The 24,542-nt window shown below is 40.4% G+C and overlaps 1 protein-coding gene across 8 annotated transcripts in view; it reads left to right on the top strand.

Moving 5' to 3' along the window:
* The window catches only part of sytl2 (synaptotagmin like 2), a 93,004-nt gene extending 69,153 nt beyond the window's left edge, over nt 1-23,851 (top strand). For 5 of the 8 annotated variants that reach the window (XM_062977075.1, XM_062977079.1, XM_062977074.1 and 2 more), the window contains 12 exons: nt 2,897-2,998; nt 3,905-3,958; nt 5,858-5,905; nt 7,711-7,805; nt 10,411-10,530; nt 12,269-12,438; nt 13,383-13,485; nt 14,841-15,011; nt 15,901-15,979; nt 16,430-16,529; nt 20,833-21,038; nt 22,349-23,851. In XM_062977075.1, coding sequence (XP_062833145.1) covers nt 2,897-2,998; nt 3,905-3,958; nt 5,858-5,905; nt 7,711-7,805; nt 10,411-10,530; nt 12,269-12,438; nt 13,383-13,485; nt 14,841-15,011; nt 15,901-15,979; nt 16,430-16,529; nt 20,833-21,038; nt 22,349-22,494 — 1,394 coding nt within the window. In that variant the 3' untranslated portion in view covers nt 22,495-23,851. The remainder of the gene's footprint in view (nt 1-2,896; nt 2,999-3,904; nt 3,959-5,857; nt 5,906-7,710; nt 7,806-10,410; nt 10,531-12,268; nt 12,439-13,382; nt 13,486-14,840; nt 15,012-15,900; nt 15,980-16,429; nt 16,530-20,832; nt 21,039-22,348) is intronic. The other 3 variants (XM_062977077.1, XM_062977076.1, XM_062977078.1) reach the window with 3 other exon arrangements.
* The last annotated feature ends 691 nt before the right edge of the window (nt 23,852-24,542 follow it).

Raw genomic sequence — 24,542 nt, 5'->3', positions numbered from 1 at the left:
ATCTGCCTTCTTTCCACTTTTGTGGGATTCCCGTGCCCCTTAACCTTCTCCACCCCAAAGTGGAGGGCCTACTGTGGTATGTTCCTGCATACAATTGTCAGGACATAAAAAGTTGCTTTTGGGACTACGATGCCCAGAATGTCTCTATTAGCATACAATTCTTGGAGCTGTAGTTCAAAAGAGGTACAACTCGGAACTCATAATTTCAAAACAGCAGCAGACCTGGACATCCCTGGAGATTTTTTAAAATCTCGCCTTTTTGCCCTTGTGGCACAGCGGGTTAAACCACTGAGCTGCTGAACTTGCTGACCGAAAGGTTTGCGGTTTGAATCTAGGGAGCGGAGTTAGCTCCCGCTATTAGTCCCAGCTTCTGCCAACCTAGCAATTCGAAAACATGCAAATGTGAGTAGATCAATAGGTACTGCTCTGGCGGGAAGGTAACGGCGCTCTATGCAGTCATGCCAACCAAATGACCTTGGAGGTGTCTATGGACAATGCCAGCTCTTCGGCTTAGAAGTGAAGATGAGCACCAACCCCCAGAGTCGGACACGACTGGACTTAATGTCAGGGGAAACCTTTACCTTTTACTTTCTCCCAATATTGGGAAGAAAGAGAATCAGAGCTTCAGATATCAGTAGTGGATCACACTGTCCCTTTCAAGCTCTGTTTGCCAGCAGATGAGTGTCATTGCAACTTGCTTCTGTTGTTTTTCCCATCCATCATGATCCCAAACTGCTTTTTAAGTGGAAGAATGTCTTCGATTTAGAAAAGCAGAACTCATGCTCTTTAGGAGCAAGAATTTCTGCAGCAAAAAATGACAAATAAATTTTGGGACAAGGTTCTCCCATATATGCAGATACATTTCTCTCGGTGAATGTTTTATTATAATTCTGGATTCAGTTTTATAGGGATATAGTTTACCCTGTTGTGTACATTTGCTTCTTTGGAAAAGACAAAACCTTTTAGGAGAATGGAATGACATATTACAAGAAATATGCAATTTATTTATTTATTAGCAACATTTCTATCCTGCCCTTCTCGCCCCGAAGGGGACTCAGAGCAGCTTACAATATTACATTATTAGCATAGCACAATATAAGCATTATATCTATATATATAAAAGGGTAATGAAATTTCAGCCTAGGACAAAACAACAAAACTACACATCCCAGAAACACTAAATTTGGCAGCACAACCAGTCATCCATGCCTCTACGTTCATACAACAAAAAGAAAAGAAAAATAAAGTCTCAATTAGAGGGAGAGGAAGAATTATTTTTATCCAATTGCTCTGCCCACTTGGTCTCCTAGCAACCCACTCAGCCCAGGGAACAGACAGAGTTAGGCCTCACTTAGGCCTCTTCCACACTTCCTATAAAATACAGATTATCTGATTTTAACTGGATTATATGGCAGTGTAGACTCAAGGCCCTTCCACACAGCTATATAACCCATTTATAATGGACTTAATGTCAGGGGAAAACCTTTACCCTTTACCTTAACTACCACCAATTCCTCAATACTTTATTTCCCATACCACCATACTTCGCCACAGTAACGCGTGGCCGGGCACAGCTAGTATTACTATATTGTACTATACCACTATATTGCAATATTATTAGTAATATTACATGTAATACAAATATACAATTATGATAGTGTATTATTATTATATTGTATTACATTATAATATTATTATCAATATTTATTTATTTATTTATTTGCAGCATTTTAACCCCGCCTTTCTCACCTGTGAGGACTCAAGGCGGCTTACAATATATAGGCAAAAATTCAATGCCTGAAAACAGTACATAAAACAACAGTTCATATAAAAGCAAATAACATTACATAATAAAAACACATTGTACAAAATTTAAAAACATATCTGAGTTAAAATCCATTCGTCCAAAATCCTTATCTTAGTCCAGACCATGTGAAATTGATGTTCTCATTCATTAAATGCCTGCGTGCACAACCATGTCTTTAAGGCTTTTCTGAAGCCTAGGAGAGTTGGAATCTGCCGAATGTTGCTGGGGAGGATGTTCCACAGCCGAGGAGCCACCACTGAGAAGGCCCTGTCCCTCGTTCCCAGGAGCCAATAATATAATATATTGTATATACAATATATTATATTATTAGTATTATTGACAGAACATTCTGTAAAAATGGCAGATCATGGTTGGATTAGCATTTCTGTAACTAACTGCTTGCACAATTCATGCCATGCCTTGATGGCATTGGCCTATATCTTGTCACCCTCCTGATATTGTTGGATCATGATTCTGAGAGACCTAACCAGTCTATATCTGTAGTGAGGAATGCCTACATTGCAAACCAGCAACATTTGGAGGTCTGTATAATCCCACACTTGCCTTAATCCCATCCTAATTTCATTAGGTCAAAGATGTCAAATCAACACTTATGTACCTCTGATTAAAGTTGACTCCGTGAGAGTCAACTTTAAATCAGGTCTAGTGGTTTTCTTTGGGTTCTTTTCTCCTTTGCTAATGGCAGAGGATGAATTTAAGAAGGGGACTGTGCTGTGTTAATGGCATCAGGACATGGTCTAAGTCAGGCATGGGCAAACTTGGGCCCTCCAGGTGTTTTGGACTTCAACTCCCACAATTCCTAACAGCTGGTAGGCTGTTAGGAATTGTGGGAGTTGAAGTCCAAAACACATGGAGGACCAAAGTTTGCCCATGCGTGGTCTAAGTTTAATGAAGGTGTTATGGAGGAGATTTGATGCTGGGCTATTTTTTTGGTGGCAGTTCCATGTTTTTTGTAGGAGTTAGGCAGAGGAATTAGCTCTAAAAAAACCTGGGGAATTCTTAGGCTATGCTTACTTCAGAGAAAAGTTTGTGTGTTGTGCAGTATTCATGTGTTTTGTCTTGAAACAGGTTCGGAAGAAGGACTAAACCCTGTTATGGAGGCTTTGCAAAGGAGTTCAAATAAACAAGTCCCGTCCAAAAGTCTAGAGGACATACCGTCAGCCACATCAAGTGAGCAAAAAGTTTGCCTGACATCTTCCAAGTCCTTCACAGTTTCTCTTTTTTTAAAAAAAATCCTCTTTCGATATGCCCATCATGGCATTATTTCCATTACCATGTAATGTGACAATCGTACTTTTGTAAAGTGATGGCTTAATTGGCCTGTAAGTAATATTGGTTTCAATACCAATAAAAAAATAGGGGAATAGATTTTGGGACATATCAACCCCTGGCCAGGTATCAATAGTTGATAGCAGAAATATTTTGAAAGACAATTTCTGTCCCTATATACACTTTTTCCTTTTTCCTCAGGTGAACAGGAAAAAGGCTTAAATTCAGTTATTAGTGCCAAGTAGAGGACACACAGTGATGTCATGGAACTTTTAAATTTATTACTTACCTAACTGTTTTAATTCTAATTAAACTAAAAACTGGATTTAGACCAAACTTTGTTTGTCTAGAGATGACCATGAGACAAAAGAAACTGATACATCAGTATGTGAAATCAAAGCTCTCCCTCCCCACAGAGTCCATTGTTTTGGACTTTGGTACTCCTTGGAAGTAATGCATTAAAACTTAGTCTGTTACCTGTAGTGCATTACTTTGGGGAACAATGAAAATGTAATGAAATAATGCAACACCTAGTAGTATTGCTGTGGTGAGCAAGTTAGTTCTCCAGCTTCTTAAGTAAAACCCTGTTGTTCTTACATCTAATAGCTTCAATAAGCTGCCTGATAAACAGAAAGCAAAAAATGACCACTTTTTAAGGGTGCATTTCTTTCAGCTTTAATATTGACTCTGATGTTTCTTCCAAGCTCCATCTTTTTTTCCGTCTCTAGAGGCTTCTGTTGTGAGTCCACAGTGATCTCCTGAATCACTGAAATGTCTAACTGTGTCACCATTTTCTCCCTTGCACAGATAAAGGAAACGTAAACCTTCCAAGGGGAGACTTAGTGCTTAGTGCAGAAGATGGTAACTATTTTCTTTGTGGCTGCATGGATGTAACTGTGTGCTTTGATAGTTGTGTGAATTTCCCACAGTCATGTGCTTTTCCATTCCCTTTCTACAATTGCTAGCATTTTACATAGTTAAAGTGTAACATGACTTTGGATAACATTTGTCTTGGGATTTAGCGGAAGCTAAAATAGCCAGTGGGTATTTGGCCTGCATAAATAAGAGTCTAGTGTCTAGATCCAGGGAAGTCATGCTACCCCTCTATTCTATTTTGCCTTGGTCAGACCACACCTGGAATTGCACTGTGTCCAATTCTGGGCACCACAATTGAAAGAAGATGTTGACAAGCTGGAAAGTGTCCAAAGGAGGGTGACTAAAATGATCAAAGGTCTGGAGAACAAGCCCTGTGAAGAGCGGCTTAAAGAGCAGTGCATGTTTAGCCTGCAGAAGAGAAGGCTGAGAGGAGACATGATGACGCCCATGTATAAATATGTGAGGGGTAGTTATAGGAAGGAGGGAGCAAGTCTGTTTTCTGCTGCCCTGGAGACTAGGACGCAGTGGAACAACAACTTCAAACTACAGGAAAGGAGATTCCACCTGAACATTAGGAAGAACTTCCTCACTGTGAGAGCTGTTCAGCAGTGGAACTCTCTGCCCTGTGTGGTGTGTGGTGGAGGCTCCTTCTTTGGATGCTTTTAAGCAGAGGCTGGATGGCCGTCTGTCGGAGTGCTTTGAATGGGATTTTCCTACTTCTTGGTAGGGGGTTGGACTGGATGGCCCATGAGGTCTCTTCCAGCTCTATGATTCTATGATTTTGGATGACATTTTTATGGATTTTTGGCTGAGTATAAAGATATTGGTTATAACCCATTATAGGCTGCCATGCTGAAACCCAGCCGTTATCAATAGGCTACAGTGTATGCAAAATATTACAACTGCTTTTAACTAAGTAAACAACATTCACAATCACTAAATTTAAACATACCCCACTGAGACAGTGCATTCTTGACTCTCTGGGACATAGGCCTTGGTGAATTGACCAGTATGCTAACACTATTATTGCTAAATATTAGCTTTTTTGATAAGGATGTAGTTATTCTATGGTATAAAGTTGTGATTCTAGTTGCACTACTTTAACGAGTTGACTTTTTTGGAAGAAGATATATCATTACTGATATAGAGAGTGAACTATATACCAGTTGGATAGTGAATATGGCTGAATAAGTAGGAAGAGAACCTACTCATTTGATATGTGGTGCTGGTATTATATAGATATGATGGGCCGCCAAAAAAGATAAGTAGATCCAAGAGCAAATCAGGTCTGAATTTGAAAACCCTAGAAGCCAAGATGTCAAGACTGAGGCTGTCCTACTTCAAAACATATCATAAGAAGGCATGACTTGCTAAGAAATACATGAATGCTTGGTTAAGGTACAAGGCAATAGGAAAAGAGGAAGACTGTATTTCTAGTGGATCAAGTCAATCAAAGAATCCATGGCTGCCCAGGATTTGGAAGAGAAGAGAAGAACTCTTGATTACAGACTTGGGGATCTCTTATTTGTAGGTGAAGCTGACTTCATGGCAAATAAACAAGAAAAAAATACAAACCAGCCAGCAAATCTCTACAAATGTCTACAGGAGACTGGGTTTGGTTTATTCTCAAAATTCCTATAAATGTAAATGGGAGTCAAATTAAGTTATTTCCTACTTGTGGGTGGCCCCATGAAAATCTATGTCATCTAAGAAGATTACAGAGTTGCGTGACATAGTTATGAAAAGACTGTGATGAAAACGGCAGGGAATTCTTGAAAATGGGACAAGCAAAGTGTATGTTTTATCTGTAATTAAAGCCTGTACAGTCAGTGTCTGCACTGCTGAGAGTGACAGTGTATTCTTTAATGTCCCAATCTTGACTAGACCAGAAAATAGATGAACCACATGAAACAAATGAAAACGCCCCAGGAAGTGAGTACTAAGACCCTTCCTGCTCATAGAGGCTGAAAGGTTTTGTAGCTTCACACTTTATATATACTGTATATGTGATATCAACTAACCAATAATACGTCTGAAGTCTGTTCTTGTCCCACAGTTTGTGTCTAGTAAAACTACTACTAATGTGGCATTGCTGATAGCTCACGCATATTGAAATGTGACATTTGATTCCATTTTCTCTTTGTAGACAAAGTCATTGCGCATTGTTTTGCACAGAGGAGCAGTTAAAACAGTTTCTTTGGCTGTTACCACCTTATTTATTTTATTTATTTATTTCCAATATTTTTATCCCAATATTTATATATTTTGATAGAAGGTATCCCCAGAAAGCCATGGTGGAAAGAAAAATGGCAAGAAAATAATAAAATAGCCATAGTGATGGAACTAGGGAGAATAGAAGGTACCCCCTATTGTTCCTACTGCAGAGGTAGGGCAGCACTTGCAGAACCGTAAAATTGTAAAGTTGTAAACAACTCCAAAGGTTGTATTGCCCAACCACTTACCAGTGTAATAATCCCTCACTAGAACATTCTCTCCATTCTGAGATTTCCATGCCTTTGCACAGAAGCACACAGAACCATGGAAGGGACCACAAAGGCCATGTTGGGGACTACAAAGATCCTGTCATGCAAGAATCTTCAGCTAAACTACTTCTGAAAGTAGACCACTCTATTTATAAATCTCCAAAGAAGTAGAATCCATTAACCTCTGAGCTTGGTTAACTTCCATTAACCAACCTTCACAAGATTGGTAGACTGGATTGGTTCAGCTTGTGTCAATTGCAAGCTTTGGCTTTAGAACAAGTGTAACTCACTGAAGTGTTTCTCCTCACCTCTCGAGAGAAGATGGGCTTTCCTTCCATGCAATCCCATGCCATTTCCTTATTGTTCTTAACTTTTTTGTTTAAAATCTACTCTTACAGGCCAAGAGTGTAATAGTATTTGGGGATGAAGGTATCATATCTATCATAGGCACTAAATAAGCACTATCCCAACATTGTAAATGAGTTCATCCCTATATGTAGAATCTACCCTTGTGCATGGACTGAAAGGCCTTTGTGGTCTTTCCCGACTCTAGGATTCTGTGATTCTGTGCATTGGGTCTGGAATCAAGTATATGGGGAAATGTATTGGACAGTGTGTTGACTGTAGATAAGAGATATTTGTATACTTAATAATACACCTTGTAGGTGGACTGTACAGTATGACCCTGTATTTCTAGGGGATAATAGTGAACCCTATTCAGGTGAAGACCTTCAGACCTCGGATGCCATAATTTTTTCTGGAGGACCTAAAAGTACCTAGAGATGACATATTTTGGATAAATGGAACTTCAGGTACTGGTCGTGTGGATATAGAAGTTGTATGCATACACCAAGTTAAATAAAGCAAGGTCTCCTTCATAATCATTGACAATGTAGTTAAAAAATAGTCACTTCTAATTTAACATTGCACCCTCTCTCTGTGCTTATGAGTAGTGTTTAACAGAGAAACTAAAACTACATCAGGAGCTGAAAGGCACAAGTGTTTCATTGTCAGGGAGAAATGAGAGGTTACTCTTCATAAGTATCTGGAAGCAAAGAAAAAGTGTGTACAAGCTGTTCCTGCATCCATTGTTGCAGCTTTCTTATAATGTGTGTTGCTGCTCATAGCAAGTACCTCTTGCATGTTGGTGGTTTCTATGCATGCGAATATGTTTTTGAAGCATTTTATGACTCACTCGTTTCCTGTAGTAGACGCTTTATTACTTCGTTAAAGTATGAATTTACTGCCTTTTAGTTTCCACAGCACCTTCTTTCCCTGATAACAAATTCACCCGTCTGGAAAAAGTCAAACAGATGAGTAAATCGGTCCCAGCATTTCTGCAGGATGAGGCAAGTGTTTGTTTATTTCTTCCTTTCATTTCTCAAGAAGTCTTCTTTAAATTTGCCTTAAGGGAGTGCTGACCTGCTGAAAACAGAAGGCTGTAAGAGTCCAGATTTAAGATAAATGGCCATTTATGAGAATCATCCAGGAGAATGATGTGTTGAAGAGAGTATTGAGGACTTCTGTTTACAAAGTGCTGAATTATGTTGTGATAGGATTATACATGTAATGTACAATGTCGTAGTTTACCATTAGGTGATTGTTTTGGTTCATCTCAGATGGTAAGATAGTAATTGTTGAGATATCTAATGATAACAAAAGTGTCCATGGCTGGTGAGGATTGCTGGCATCATTCTCATGATATGCTGCTCCTGGTTGAGAAGATTCAGTAGTACGTCTCTGGTCCAATTCTGAAGATTATTAACTATCAACTATGAAAATGTCTTAATATGGATTCTGAACAGAAAAGTTACTGTTTTGGAATACAACTTCCCAAATCTATCAATCAGCAGTGGCTACCAATGCCAGAGGGATTCTGGGCAGCGTAACCCCCAAAGTAAATTCTAGTTGGGTTACTGTATGTTTTCTGGGCTGTATGGCCATGTTCCAGAAATATTATCTCCTGACGTTTCGCCCACATCTATGGCAGGCATCCTCACAGGTTGTGAGGTCACAACCACTGAGGATGCCTGCCATAGATGTGGGCGAAACATCAGGAGAGAATACTTCTGGAACATGGCCATACAGCCCAGGAAACATGCAACAACCCTGTGATCCCGACCATGACAGCCTTTAACAACACATTACATTCTAGTTCTGAATGAAACTAAGTCCTAAACTTTGGTCCCAGCTGTTTCATTGCCTGTGTACAGTAATTTGTTGAAAGCCTGTTGGTTTTTATTTATGTGAATGTTTCTTCAGAGTTAAGCAGGATCAGCCTTGGTTTGTACTTGGATGGGAAACTGCCATCAAATACCTGGAACCATAAGCAAATCCTATGAAATGTAGGGGGTCGCAATAAGTTGGCAGTTGACTTTAAGGCACATGCTTACTGAGAAGATCTAGCTTTGGTCCCTTTTCTTCACATTCTGGCTAGAACTCTAGCAACTGTCCCTCCTATGTTGGATGGGGATTATGGGAATGGTAGTCCAAAATGAGAAACTTTTCCAAGTCCAGAAGACCTACTAAGGGATGCCAGGTGTTGTAGGCTATATTTTAGAGGAAGGGCCTGATAAAAATAACTTCTGAGTGTTCCTTGCCTAAGAGAACCCATGGGGTTGCCATAAATGCATTGGTAACTTGAAGGGCATACACACCAATTAAATGGCTTCAGGCAGTGTGTGGAAGAATATAATAAGAAAGCAGTTGGGAACCTGCTTGATCATGGATCAGCCCCACAATTATTTGGTGAAATGCTCACTGTTTTGTCTTACACAAGTCTATTCCTATAATTTTTTGCTTGGTGCATAATTAAAAGTATGGATTCGAGCAGCGGGTTAAGCAAGTGATTCCTTTTTAGCATATTTCCAAGAAAATTCTGAATCTATCCAGCCTGCTTCTTGCAACATTGGTTTCACTGAGAGTTAAAATTTAGTTCTGCCTTAAAATGAGAAACAAAAGCATGAAAGTATGATGATTGTTATATAGTCCCGCAGGAGCTGAACTAGGACCAATCTCCCTTGTTTCTTCCAATTTTGGACTCGGTTGCTCTCTTTTGTTTTGCGTTAAGCAGATTTCACAAGACTTCATATTAGTCTCTTGCTATAAACCTGAATCAAAGGAGTTCATGGAATCAAAACTCTGAATCAGTTCCTCAATCATTTCTTGATCAAACAATCACTGCAAAGATATACATCTTAGTTGGCAATGACAGTAAGGGACGTGGCACCAGGGTTACTGAATGTAAAGTGTTGGCAATGACCATATAGGTTAGGTCTTTGCTAGGAGAATAATAGATAATACACCAGGCATGAGCAAACTTTGGCCCTCCAGGTGTTTTGGACTCCAACTCCCACAATTCCTAACAGCCTACCGGCTGTTAGGAATTGTGGGAGTTGGAGTCCAAAACACCTGGAGGGCCAAAGTTTGCCCATGCCCGATCTACACTGTAGAATCAATGCAGTTTGACACTACTTTAACTGCTATGGGGCAATGCTATGAAATCATGAGATTTGTACTTTGATGATGCATCATAAAGGTTTCATAGAGAAAATGAAACTGCAACATCCTATGATTCCACTGCATTGAGCCATAGCAGTTAAAATTGTGTCAAACTGCATTAATTGCACAACGTAGATGCACCCTTCAATTAAAGGACGTTATGGTAATAGGTTGAACAATTTGTTCGAAGAATGGATGTTGCCAGTGAATGCATGGAACACGGACTTGTTGTTTAGCTTAATTTCTTTATGCTTCTATCTTTATGAAAGTACTGCCTGCATGCAACATAGGTGTGCCACCTAAAGCTTTCGTTAACCGTTTGTCCTACAGCGCTGCATCCCAGGCTGCAAACCTTGGCAGGTCATCTTTGGAAGTGCGCCGCAGGGCTGTTTTTCTTTGCAACCCCTCGCATAGACTTGTATTCATTTTCTCTCTTTGTGCAATATCTTGTAGAATGATGACAGAGATACAGACACAGCATCAGACAGCAGTTACCCACTTGGCAGGATCAAGAAGAGCCCCAGCTCGCTAACCAATCTTAGTGGCTCTTCTGGCTTGGCGTCCTTGTCTTCTGTATGTAAACGAAAGCCTCCGTTAATAACACTGCTCTTACTAATCGTCTTGCGTCTGTAACCTTTGCAGGGATAGCAGAGCCTCCGTTTGGTATTGTAACGCTTCATGACACGACGGCAGTGATAACACTCAGATATGTATCTGCAGTCAGATTTTAAAATGGATCACGATGGCATTTTAATGGTGCACTTGGAACCATATTATTGAAGGAAAGAAGAATAAAAATTAATCCATTCACTAGGGTTAGGTGTGCAAGACCTCAGCAAAAGTGAAAAATAAACTATGAATAAAATAATGGATTTTTAACACCTCTAGAGCCTCCAGTATGATTCGATGTTCAACTTCCAACAGAAGTTGGCCATAGAGTCGCACCAGAGGACCTAGAGATTCCAAGACATTCATCAAATGAAATCCACAATTGTGGACTGTCTTTATTTAAATGCCTCATTATTCTCAAATTGTTACTTGAGGAGGGCTTTTGATCATTTTTGGACTTCTTTGGGTCTGAGGGCCAAATAACGTCCTCCCCAAAACACTCTGTTTGCCACAGTTCTGCCATCAAACCACAAAAATAACCTTATTTCGTAATATTAAATCAACACTGCAAACTTATCAGTGCCCCAGGATGATTCCCAGGGGCCCAAAGACACTTGTAAATAAAGTGCACTGAATTAATTATTGCACTGGAAACTATATATATATATATATATATATATATATATATATATGTTTACCAACACATTTGGAGTTTCTGGAAGGCTTTTAGGAGGAAACCTCTTCGCCTGGCAGATAAACTGTGTGTGTATCATGCTTGTTGGTACAGGTTGTGTATCCCTTATATGAAATACTCAAGTATTTTGGATTTTTTTGGGATAACTTATATTTGCATATAAGTACATAATGAGTTTTCTTCGAGATGGAACCCAAGTCTAAATGTGAAATCCATGTATGTTTCACGTACACCTTGTACACATCAATTTTGTAACCATTTTGTACATGGAACAAAGTTAATTGTACACTGAACCATCAAAAGCAAGGTGCCACTTCCTCAAAATGTGTGTGGGCACGTTTTGGATATTGGGATTTCAGATAAAGGATGCTCACTCTGTATTATACTTTAAAGGAAAGAAACATTTAGGTTTTGCCCTAGTTAGTCTGGACATAAGGGTGGGAAAAAACCCTACCTTCATCATTACTTTTGGGACTTAAATTATTTGTTTGTGGAAAACTTAATGTCCAAAATAGCAATTGGTTGTTATCCTGTAATCTTCAGTTGTTTCTGTAGATCTCTCAAAGGGACCCCTTTCAAAGAATGAGATGACAATGTAAGACAATTGATACTCTGACAGCACAAAAACACTGTGAAGGATATGAATACTACAAATAGTTTTATTCCTTAACAGCACAAGTTTACACATAGTTTTGTTTGCAGACAGAAAAGTTGAAGAGAAATTTGTTAATAGATTCCAGGGACAATTAGTCAAAAATATTCTATTCTACTCATTGAATGAAATTCTTTGCATGGCTTCTATTAATGATTTGTTTGAAAACAAGCATGCATAATTTAAGTGTGAAATGCATCTTCTAGTAGATGACATCTAAATCATACTTTGCAGCTTCTGGCAGTACAGAGGTGAACCTCTATCCTATACTTAGATTTATTTTTATCCTAGGTTTTTAAAAATGGAGAAAAGAAATTGTTTTAAAGTTGTTTTGCTCTACTGTGTGGGATTTGCAGGTGAGCACCAGTGTGATGAGTGTCTACAGTGGAGATTTTGGCAATGTGGATGTGAAAGGCAATATCCAGTTTGCCATTGATTATGTGGATCAGCTGAAGGAGTTCCATATTTTAATTGCTCAAGGCAAGGACTTGGCAATTGCAGATGTGAAGAAGCAACGTTCAGATCCGTAAGTATATGGAAGTCATGCTCTTTTGTATGTTGTTGTTGTTGCTGCTGTTGTGTGCTTTCAAGTCATTTTCAATGTATGCTGATGCTTGGCAAGGCCCACTGTAATGGGAACAAAGTGCTTTCTAAACTTTCCAAGCCTCTAGTTCAGAACTTTTCAGATTATGTGACGTGACACATTAGTGTGTTTGCTAGGAACCACAGTGGCATAATGGGTTAAACCCTTGTGCTGGCTGAACTGCTGACCTGAAAGTTGGTGGTTCAAATCCCTGAGATGGGGTGAGCTCCCCTCTGTCAGCCCTAACTTCCCATGCGGAGACATGAGAGAAGCCCCCAACAGGATGGTAACAAATCCGGGTGTCCCCCGGGCAATGTCTTTGAAGATGACGGATTCTCTCACACCAGAAGCGACTTGCCTCAATTCGCTTCTGACATGATAAAAAGTGTGTTGGTTGCAGTGTGTGCCACACAAATATCATGAGAAATGACAGAAATCTTGGAAATGATCTTACAAATCATATTTTTAAAAATATACATGAAATGTTTTCATGAGAAACATTGTGTCACCATATATTTCATTATTGTAGTTTATGTATGTGCCTGTATCTCTTATGAAGAGGTTGATTTAACCTCTGTCTTGCTAGCAAAATTACAGTGTTGCAAAATGATGCATGTCTGAAATGTGTGTTACCAACATGAAATGACTGACTCTAATATCTTACTAGTTAAGTTCTATAACTTGTATATAATAACTTGCAAATCAAATGTAATGCTTGTGATTCCCCCTCCTGAAGTCCTTTTTTCCAATTCTACTGTTAAGTAGAGTTCTGTTTCCACAACAGCCAAAAAAAATCTTTTATTTTGCTCTTTGGTCTTCACCTAATATATTAATTTTTATACTAAAACATTATGTCACCTGACTGATGGTTAAACTTTTTCCAAAAGGTATGTGAAGAGTTACTTGTTACCAGAGAAGAACAAACTGGGCAAAAGAAAGACAACTGTGAAGAAGAAAACACTGAACCCTGTTTACAATGAGATATTACGGGTAACTTGCATTAATTACTCTCTTTTTGATGTTTGGGATATGCCTTTGCTTAAATAGTCAAAATACTTATACAGAAGAGGGAGGTTTCTGTGAGCTAGCAGGAATCACAAATTTTATAGAAGCTTAAAAAACGAGGGAAAAATCTCTAAATGTGTGGAAGGAATGAAATGTCCACTTAACCACATAGTAAAGATATAGCCCCATTGACGGCAGCTAACATTTAGCTGGTTTTAATTATGTATTTTTATAGTGCTATAGTTAATTCTATTTTAATATTTATATATATGCTTTAGGTTTCAATTTACATATTGTTAGGATTCTTAGTGTTAATTGGTTTGAGTCTTCTTTAGGAAAAAAGTGGGATATGAATATTAAGTAGTGATAACAGCTATTGTTGTTATTATTATCAGTAAACCAGGCATGGGCAAACTTTGGCCCTCCAGGTGTTTTGAACTTCAACTCCCACAATTCCTAACACCCTACTGGCTGCTAGCAATTGTGGGAGTTGAAGTCCAAAACACCTGGAAGGCCAAAGTTTGCCCATACCTCATCTAGAGGAACTACCACAAAGGCCTTCTGTCAGACAGTTGTATTATCACTGGGGGATAATTATCACTATTTTTCTCTACTTCTTGAAGACTGGATGCTGGAGAAACCCTTACTTCCTAGTTTGTTCCAACAAGGCACTGGTTTACATGTTGGTAAATCTAGTCCACAAGTAGCCAAACTTTGGTTCTCCATATGTTTTGGACTTAAATTCCCGATCAGCTTGGCCAACACTCAAGAATTCTGGGATCTGAAGTCCAAAACACCTGGAGGACCAAAGTTTGGGGAGCCATTGAATTTTTGCCCAAACTTCCTCCACTCCTGAACTGCCTGGAACAGAAGATACAACTACAGTGGTCAAGATTATTTTGGAGAAACAAGCACACAGCCCTCCACATTTTCTGGTATTAAGGGCACAGGACCCTGCAGAAGTGGGAAAATGACAAATAAAAATACATTTTTCACCTAAGAGAGCATCTTTCTAGAAATTTCTGTATTCTCCAGCCCAACTATAGCATCAACTTGACCATAGAATCACACTAAAACCTACAAATGCCTAAAGAAGTGATTGCTCTAGAAATCACTATGTCCTCCCGTACAATTCCATGGCCGAAGATGACTATGGTGTTGCTCTGGAGGACCTAAAGATCCCTAAAAAGAAAATATTAATCAAGTGTGCAAATATTCAAATCCACAAAAGTCAAACCTCCAAATGTGGAGGGCTGACTGTACAACTGAAGCGGAGTTATAGCAGATTGTACATTTGTGTTGTGGACAACCTCTTTAACCATTACTTGCCTTATTTGTAGTATAAAGTTGAGAAGGACCTTTTGGCAACCCAGAGGCTGAATATCTCCGTTTGGCACAATGATACTTTTGGGCGCAATAGTTTCTTGGGTGAAGTGGAGCTCGATTTGGGAAACTGGGACTGGAATGATAAACAGAACAAACAAATGAACTGGTACCCACTTAAGCCAAGGGTAAGTCCATGGCTTTTTCTTGATGCATCTTTTGAAAAAAAAAAAAAACCTCATTTTTCTTCTGGAGTCCTTTGATGTTATTATAAGGAGGTTAGTTACCATCAACTCAGAAACTGGCTCTGAATCATAAACTGGGGTATGTGTGCATGAATGTAATGTCTGTTTGTGGGGACCTCATATCTCCCAAACTACTTCACAAATTGCTATGAAATTTGAACACAACATAGCATTTGAACTGGCTAGTGTTTTAAGGTATTTACATACCTACTATCACAAACCTGTTACACCTGAGACAGGTAAAGCCATGCCCCTTAGCAATGGGAAATCAGTCTTCTCCTCCCTTAGCTACCATTATAGCAGACAACCTTCATATCTGTACAGACAATGGAACCACTATCTATCTATCTATCTATCTATCTATCTATCTATCTATCTATCTATCTATCTATCTATCTATCTATAATGCATATATTACATATATAGATAGATAGTCTGTATAGCATTTGCACTAGCACAACAATGCTTAGCTGGTTAATTTAAAAAAAAAACTTTTAAAAAGATGGTTCATCAGACAGCAGATTCTTTTTTAATTGTGTGCTTAAAGGATTCCATGACACTGTCTTAAATTTCATGCCTCTCCCTTGATGTGATTAAAGAAAATGCAGCTTTAGTAGATTGAAGCTGCACTCTTTTACTCTGATGTGTTAGTAAATGCCAGTTTAAAGGGACTTATTTCTTAGCAGATATCTGTACATTTATGTTGTTATAGGACAGCTTTTTAGTTAGGCGATGACTCGAGTTTGCGTCTGTGCTTTTTACACTATTAAATAGCTGTATTTACCAGCCTCTCCAGTGATTATGGGTTTTGTTTTTGTTCATGAATGTCCAGACTCCACTAACGGCTCTTGAGCTAGAGAACAGAGGAGAAGTAAAGATCGCTCTCCAGTATATCCCACAGCCTGCTGCAGGTGAGTATTCCTCTTAGGCACTTCCCAGATTTGCTTTCTGCGCTGTTATGTCCTCTTCCTAATGTCCTTTATTTAGTCACGAAATGAAAGAACGATACAGTGAGCCCTTGGTATCCGCAGGGCTTTGATTCCAGGACTAACATAGATACCAAAATCCAGGGATGTTCCAGTCCCATTTATTACAATGAAGTCATAAAATGGTGCCCCTTATATAAAACGACAAAATCAATGTTTGCCTTTTAGACTTTAAAAAGATTCACTAAGCCATAGAAGTGTCTTTGTGATACAAATCAACCACCCAACCTACATACTTATATGTTGAGATTTTCAAGCTCTGTGTGGTTGAACCCATGCATGCAGAATCAGTTCAGTGCTGATTGTACCTATTTCTTTGAACAATACAACATTGTGTTCTTTGTTTTGATTGAGTGTATACATTTCTTTTTGAAGGTAAAAAGACCCCAACCACTGGAGAAGTCCACATTTGGGTGAAGGAATGCAATGAACTCCCAGTCCTCAGGGGCAATAAACTCAACTCCTTTGTTAAGTGGTAAGCACACTGGTTTGAGAAAACTCAGGCTGCATCTACACTGCCATATAAAATCCAGTTTGTCTGCTTTGAACTGCATTATATGGCAGTGTAGACTCATAAAATCCACTTCAATGCAAGTAATGTGGATTGTCTGATTTGATCATCTGGATTATACGGCAGTGTAGAAGGGTCCTCAGGCCTTAACTGGAGACCTGGTTGCCTTTTGGAACAAGATGCCCCGATGTATTGTTTGGAAGTGTTTGTGAGAAGATCTTTTATACCTAATTGTGCTATACAAAATTTTAAGTATAGGTAATACAGCTAATTCTTATTATTAACATATGGTCCTAAATTACTTGATTTTAATATTACCTACTGAAGTAATATCACTCCTCACCATTTTGCATCAACTGAAGTCATATTTCTGTAGGTAGGTTTTCAAATTGATTTGAAAGTACACAGAGACTTCAATTTTATACTGTAAATAATTAAATATTTTTTTATTTTTGTGGATTTGCTTTGCAAATTAGTTTGAAAATACACAAGGTAAGATTTGTGCCTCCTCAGTTTATGTCTTGGTTATAATCATGTAATTTATATGCATTGACTCCCATTCCCTGTTTTTTAAACAGCCTCTGAAGGCCACTGAAATAGTCCCTATATAAACTCACTGGGGCATTTCTTGGAATATAAATACTGAGATTCTGTTTCTACTTAATATCAATTTCCATTGGATGTTTCCAATACCGTATGCTATGTACCCATAGCTTAGAAATACAATTTCTGAACCCATGGAGAGGTCTAGGTGCGGTAGTCTTCAAGACAGACCCCCCAACCTCAAGGTCCTGCTTTTGAACGCCAGATCCGTCAACGGTAAAACAGCTATCATCCAGGATTTGATCCTGGATGAGGGGGCGGATCTGGCATGCAGACGTGGCTGGATGAGCTGGGAGGTGTGAATCTCACCCAGCTGTGTCCTCCAGGTTTCGGGGTGCATCAACAGGCCAGGGTTGGGGGGCGGGGAGGAGGAGTCGCGGTGATCTTTAGGCAGTCCATCGCCCTGATCAGATGCGCCGTTCCGCAATCTCCGAGGTTCGAGTGTGTTTTCCTGAAGGTGGGAGCCCGAGACAGCTTGGGGATTCTGCTGGTGTACCGTCCACCCCGCGACCCAGCAGTCTCTCTGTCTGAGCTAGCAGAAGTGGTCTCCAATGCGGCCCTTGTCTCCCAACAACTGATAGTGTTGGGAGACTTTAACATTCATGCTGAGACCACATTGACAGGAGCAGCTCAGGATTTCATGGTTGCCATGACAACCATGGGGCTGTCTCAAGTTATATCTGGGCCCACACATCAGGCAGGACACACCTTGGACCTTGTTTTTATTGTGGACGGTGGGACAGTCAGAGTGGAAGAGCAAAACATTCTTCCATTGTCATGGTCTGACCATCATCTGATCTGTTTAAGTATCGCCGTGTCTTCTAACCTCCGCAGGGGTGGTGGACCCATTAAGATGGTCCGCCCCAGGAGACTGATGGATCCGGATGGACTTCTGAGGTCTCTTGGGGATCTTCCTGTCTTGGAGACTGGCGATCTTGTCGATGCCCTGGCTGATCGCTATAACAGGGAGTTGGCAAGGGCACTGGACACGATCGCTCCCGAACGTCCTCTCTCGCTACGTAGAGCCACGTCGACTCCTTGGTTCACTGAGGAGCTGGCCGTGATGAAGCGTGCGCGGAGGGGACTAGAGTGCATCTGGAGGAAATCTCAGGATGTGTCTGACCAAGCACGGGCTAAAGCCGCTATTAGGGCTTACTCCGTGGCTTTGCGAGCAGCCAGGAAAGCTTTCACGACTGCCCGCATAGCGTCTGCGGCCAATAGGCCATCGGAGTTGTTCCGAGTTGTTGGGGAGCTCCTGCGGCCTCCTGAGGCACAGGGGCTTCCCGATGACTCGGCAACTAGGTGCAGCGATTTCGCTCACCATTTTGCAGGCAAAGTTGCTCAGATACGCCTTGAGCTAGACTCCAGTTTAATTGTAGTTCCAGAGGAGGTAACCGAGGTACCTGTCTGTTCGATCTTATGGGATTCTTTCCGGCTTGTTCTTCCTGATGACGTGGAGGGGATTCTTGGGTCTGTGAGGGCGACCACCTGCGCTCTGGATCCTTGCCCCTCCTGGTTGGTCAAGCTGGCCAAAGATGGGTTGTTGGATTGGTTTGTGACCATAATAAATGCCTCTTTGGTTCAGGGGTCAGTTCCATCCTGCTTTAAGCAGGCGGTAGTAAAACCACTATTAAAAAAGCCCTCGCTTGATCCATCTATTTGTAACAACTACAGACCAATTTCCAACCTCCCATTTTTGGGCAAGGTGCTGGAGCGGGTGGTTGCCAAGCAGCTCCAGGAGTTTCTCGATGACACTGATTTTCTGGACTGCTCGCAGTCTGGCTTCAGGCCTGGGCACAGTACCGAGACGGCTTTGGTCGCCTTGGTGGATGACCTCCGCAGAGAGCTGGACAGGGGGAGTGTGACCCTGCTGGTTCTCTTGGACATCTCAGCGGCTTTCGATACCATCGACCATGGTATCCTTCTGGGGAGGCTCTCTGGGATGGGGCTTGGTGGCACTGTGCTGCAGTGGCTCCGGTCCTTCCTGGGGGGTCGTTCCCAGATGGTGAAGTTGGGGGACTCCTGCTCGGACCCCTGGCCATTGACCTGTGGGGTCCCGCAGGGGTCTATTCTATCCCCCATGCTATTCAACATCTACATGAAACCGCTGGGAGAGGTCATCCGGAGTTTTGGAGGGCGTTGCCATCTCTACGCAGATGACACGCAAATCCACTACTCCTTTCCATCTGAATCCAAGGAAGCCCCTCGGATGCTGAACCAGTGCCTGGCCGCTGTGGCGGACTGGATGAGGAGGAACAAGCTGAGGATCAATCCTGACAAGACAGAGGCCCTCCTGGTCAGTCGCGCGTCGGATCGGGGTATTGGGTGGCAACCTGTGCTGGACGGGGTTGCACTCCCCCTGAAATCACAGGTCCGCAGTTTGGGGGTCCTTCTGGACTCAGCGCTGACGCTTGAGGCTCAGGTGTCGGCGGTGGCCGGGAGGGCCTTCGCACAACTCAAACTTGTGCGCCAACTGCGACCATACCTCGTGAAGTCTGACTTGACCATGGTGGTGCATGCCTTAGTTACCTCTAGACTGGACTACTGTAATGCGCTCTACGTGGGGCTTCCCTTGAAGACGGCCCGGAAACTACAACTGGTTCAGCGCTCGGCGGCCAGATTAATTACAGGGGCGAGCTACAGGGAGAGATCTACTCCCCTGTTCAAGGAGCTCCACTGGCTGCCGTTCACCTTCCGGTCCCAATTCAAGGTGAATACCATCATTTATAAGGCCCTAAACGGTTTGGGACCCACCTACCTTCGTGACCGTATCTCCTATTATAAACCTGTTCGATCCCTCCGCTCATCCGGGGAGGCCCTTCTTTCGCCACTGCCTTTATCCCAGGCCCGTCTAGTGGGAACGAGAGAGAGGGCCTTTTCTGCTGTGGCCCCCCGACTGTGGAATTCATTGCCCTCTGAGATCAGGCAAGCCCCCACCTTATTGGCTTTTAAGAAAGATCTAAAAACATGGCTTTTTCGATGTGCCTTCGGGGAGTAAATGTTATATACCTTTGATTACTCCCCTTGGATTTTATTCTTTGGACTGTCTGGACTGTTCCATCTTATACCCCTGTTCTCTTTATTTATATGCCTCTCTCTCCCGAGTTTTTAATTAAATGTTCATCTGGCCCGCCCTGTCTGCTCTGATCTGTGTTGTAATGTATATGATTATTTTTGTACTATTATATTGTGTTATGATATATTGTTTTATTTTGTTATATTGTATGGTGTCTGGGCATGGCCCCATGTAAGCCGCCCCGAGTCCCCATTGGGGAGATGGTGGCGGGTTATAAATAAAGTTTTATTATTATTATTATTATTATGGTTTGTTGTTGGCTTTTGGACTATGGCTTGTTTAAATCATGGCTTATTGTGACATCTTAACAAAGCTACGGTTTGTTTCTGACTATTTGTCATCTCCTCTCTTGGGAATGAGGAGATGGCAAAACGGGATGGGAAAAATAAACAAATGAGAAATTGGTAAGATAAGCCATAATATGTTTGGTTCTTTACTCTGCAGTTCATGGCTCTAATAACAAATCATGGTGAACACAAGCCATGGAAGTTTGGCTGATATTGATTAAAAGTGATTAAAATCTGTGGTTTTATCTTGTTCTGTCTATGCACATCCTCAGTGTGATCTTTTCTCTCCTTCTGTCCAAAGTACCATTCTGCCGGATACAAGTAGAAAAAGCCGTCAGAAAACCAGAGCCATATCCAAGACGACAAATCCAGTGTTCAACCATACCATGGTCTATGACGGCTTCAGGCCTGAAGACCTGAAAGAAGCTTGTGTAGAGCTCACTGTCTGGGACCACAACAAACTAGCCAATCACTTCATTGGAGGCCTCAGAATAGGACTTGGAACAGGTGATTTCACCAGAGTGGATCTCCCTGAGTCCACCCCATCTGTGTAAATGGATGCCATGTAAATTAGTACCTTATTTTGGAAAGAACCAGGGAGACGTAATGGGTCAGAAATATACCCTCTTAAATAATCTTTTTCAAGTCATCTTCAGCTAAAGCAGGCATGGACAAACTTTGGCCCTCCAGGTGTTTTGGACTTCAGCTCCCACAATTCCTAACAGCTGATAGGCTGTTAGGAATTGTGGGAGTTAAAAGTCCAAAACACCTGGAGGGCCAAAGTTTGCCCATGCCTGAGCTAAAGAAAATGTAGAGAAATATACAACTGTTACTACAACTACCTGGCCATTGTTTTTCATCCAGAGATATTTCTAAAATATCATGTGGGTTATATTCCTTACACCAGAACTACAGAATGAAATAAGCACAATTTCATGCAGAATATTGTAATAAATTCAGGTGAAAAACATTCTGTGCATAATGAAGACTCGTGTCCAGAGGCATTAGGTAAAGGATAAGGGATTATGTGGACTTTCAGACATTGCTGGGCTACAAGTCAATGAAGCCCTCTTCAGCACAGCTAATGGTGAGGAATGCTGTGTCTTGGGATACTGGTCATAAAGTGATTTATAGTTTCCAAATCATGAACCACTGCAAGCTGGATAGCAAGTGTTCCAGAAGCAAGTAAAAATACAGCAGCAGAATCCTTTCACAGCATAACACATGTGCTTCAGCTCATCTATTAGCAGAGCACAACTGCCAGCATCTGACCTTATCTACACACTATATTAGTAAACTCACAGATTCAGGTTTCCATTCAAAATATCCGAAGGTGTTAATCTTCATAGTTGCAATATATACAATATATATATGGAGATCTACTTTCCTTGTTCTTGCAAACAATCAGTCATTCAATAGTCAACTACAGAACACAGGCAGATACTATCACTGAGTCACCCAGGAGAGAGGAAGATGGATTTTTTCATCCTCCTTATATAGCCACCTGCTGATAGGTCATCAGTAAGGGACACTGGCTGATGCAAGCCCTTTGCAATACGCCTCACCTCACATAGTGACTCAGCCATTACCACATTCCCTTAGGTATTGTGTCCTGAAATTCACAGTCATCCCCAGGTGCTATCAATATACTACATATTCATCAACAGTATTTTCTCTGATTAGAAATGCTGTCCCATTTTTATCTAACATCTGGAGGTTGTATTTCCCAAAATATTTGGAAAAACTGCAATTCTGATGTAAACCAGAGAAAAAGAAAACTTCTTCTAACTTTGTTCCTTCAAATATTTCCTTCCTAGGAAAGAGCTATGGCACACCTGTAGACTGGATGGACTCTACATTAGAGGAATCCAACTTATGGGAGAGGATGATTGACACACCAAACACCTGGGTAGAAGACACACTGCCACTCAGGATGCTCATGACGACAAAAATGACCAAATAGGATGATGCTTTGGTTGGTCGCTAGTCTTTTATGTGTCCTCCTGAAGTCTGAATGGTGACAAAAGCCAGGCAGAAATAAAGGCGATAAAGTTGAAAGAGCAAATGTCTTTCTCTGCAACTTTGGCGTATAATGTCTTTTTCTTCAATAGAATTTTATATTGTTTTGCTCAACGGTACCTTGATAATGCACATTAACTTCTGCCTGTCTACAGGTACTCTTTAACTTAAGTTTTAATGCTTTACTAAAGATGAAATTTAAATAGTATTTAAAATGCTATGTATAGTTGCTGTCTGTGGCCACGTTGACTAATGCCTGAAAAGAAAATCAATGATTTTGCTTAAGTTAGTTGAATTTCAACACATGCCATTTTTCCAAAGTGTGTTTTGTGGTGCTATTTGTGTGCACCCATTGCCTTGAAGAATTTTGATGTTCACACTGAGGAAACCCATAATAATTGTAATCCTATCAAATTGTCCATATTATTTGATACAACATCCTGTTAGTAATCTCAACTAGAACAGACCCATTGAATGTAATTTACTTATTTGGTGTCTCACTAATTTACTAATTTGGTGTCTTAAAAAGTTGACTTGGTGAGTCTACTATTGTTGACTTTAACCATGCACATTCAAGCTAATGTTACATGGTTGTGTTGATTACTTATATTCCTGGCTGGGACTAAACATTATGGCAGATATATGGTTGATCCTAAGACAACCCTCCTGTGTCTTATTTTCTCTCCACTTGCTATTGAAAGGCTATTCAACTACAGTATTTAGTTTTAAACTCTGTAGATTGGACTAGTGATTTGTACTCTGGTTCTCAGCATGGTTCTTAACTCTGGAAAACACACTAGGTTGAATGCATGGCTATATTTCTACTGCAAACTCTGATTCTCATCTTAAATGTTTACATTTTCTGTGATATTATTTGGCCCAAACTGTTCTCAGCTCTTGTCTTGAAGGAAAATGTTAACTTGCTAACTTTGAAATCATGTGTTTTCTTTCCAGGAAACATGATAACATTAACTTGACTCAAACATGACTCCTTTTTTAAAAAATGACAACTGATTTTTATTTATTCTAAAACTAACATCAGACTTTTAAAAAATCATGTTCACCAAGCTCTAAAGTATGCTGCTGTTCACTGGCTGGATGTGTCATGGTTTTTTCTTTTTATGTTCTCTGGTGCCACCAATCGGGTAAAAATAGAAATGATGCCTGAAGTGAAAATAAACTTTTATGCAAAGAATTGTATGTAATTAAATGCTGAAAATATACAATGTTATTTGTATACAGTTTTCAAAGTCCATTAAAACCGCTTATGTGCTCAAATGAGCACACATTGAACTGCAAAACGTAGAAGCATGTGTTTTTGTCTTTTTAAAATGGAGAGTTCATTTGGGGAGTTTTTGTTGTGTGGTGTGGAAAGCTAAATTTCCTACCTATATCCTCTTAAAGCGAATATATATGAATTCAATATGTGATACATTAAGCCTGCTCCATATAAGGTTGGAAAAGACCAAGAAGAGCTGCTGGTAGCCCAAATCAAAAATATTGACGTAGATGGGCCAATATTTAGATTCAGTTATCATGCAAAATCTTGTTACTGTGACTCACAAAAACCTTTTGTCAATGGTAGAGAAATTCTGGATATAAACTCCAGCTCTATGATTCTATGATTCCTACTGTTTCCCCCAATAATGAGAGAAGTTGTAGTTCAAGAACATCTGGGCAGCAGGGTTTCTCCATCCTTAAACTACCCGATGAGCTTATATTAAAAACATTTTATTTTGGAACAGATGCATTAAAAATCCTAGAAGTCCTGCAACAGACTATGAAGGTCAGGATATTCAGCCTGGAATGTGTTGTCCTAGGAAAGGCCATGTCTAGTATGCTGGAATGTTAAACATCATCAGTCTTATCCACATGATAACAACTTATTTGGGGAAAAAATGAAAATAAACCAAAGGGTCAAAGCACAACTTGCAAACAGAAAGAACACTGGACTGAAATCAAAATTGCAACAAGGAAAATGTGGGATATCAT

The sequence above is a fragment of the Anolis carolinensis genome, chromosome 3 (assembly GCF_035594765.1).
Source record: "Anolis carolinensis isolate JA03-04 chromosome 3, rAnoCar3.1.pri, whole genome shotgun sequence".
In the NCBI taxonomy this organism is placed as follows: Eukaryota; Metazoa; Chordata; class Lepidosauria; order Squamata; family Dactyloidae; genus Anolis; species Anolis carolinensis.
The sequence above is the reverse complement of the archived record's forward strand: the minus strand, read 5'-3'. Positions and strand labels throughout refer to the sequence as shown.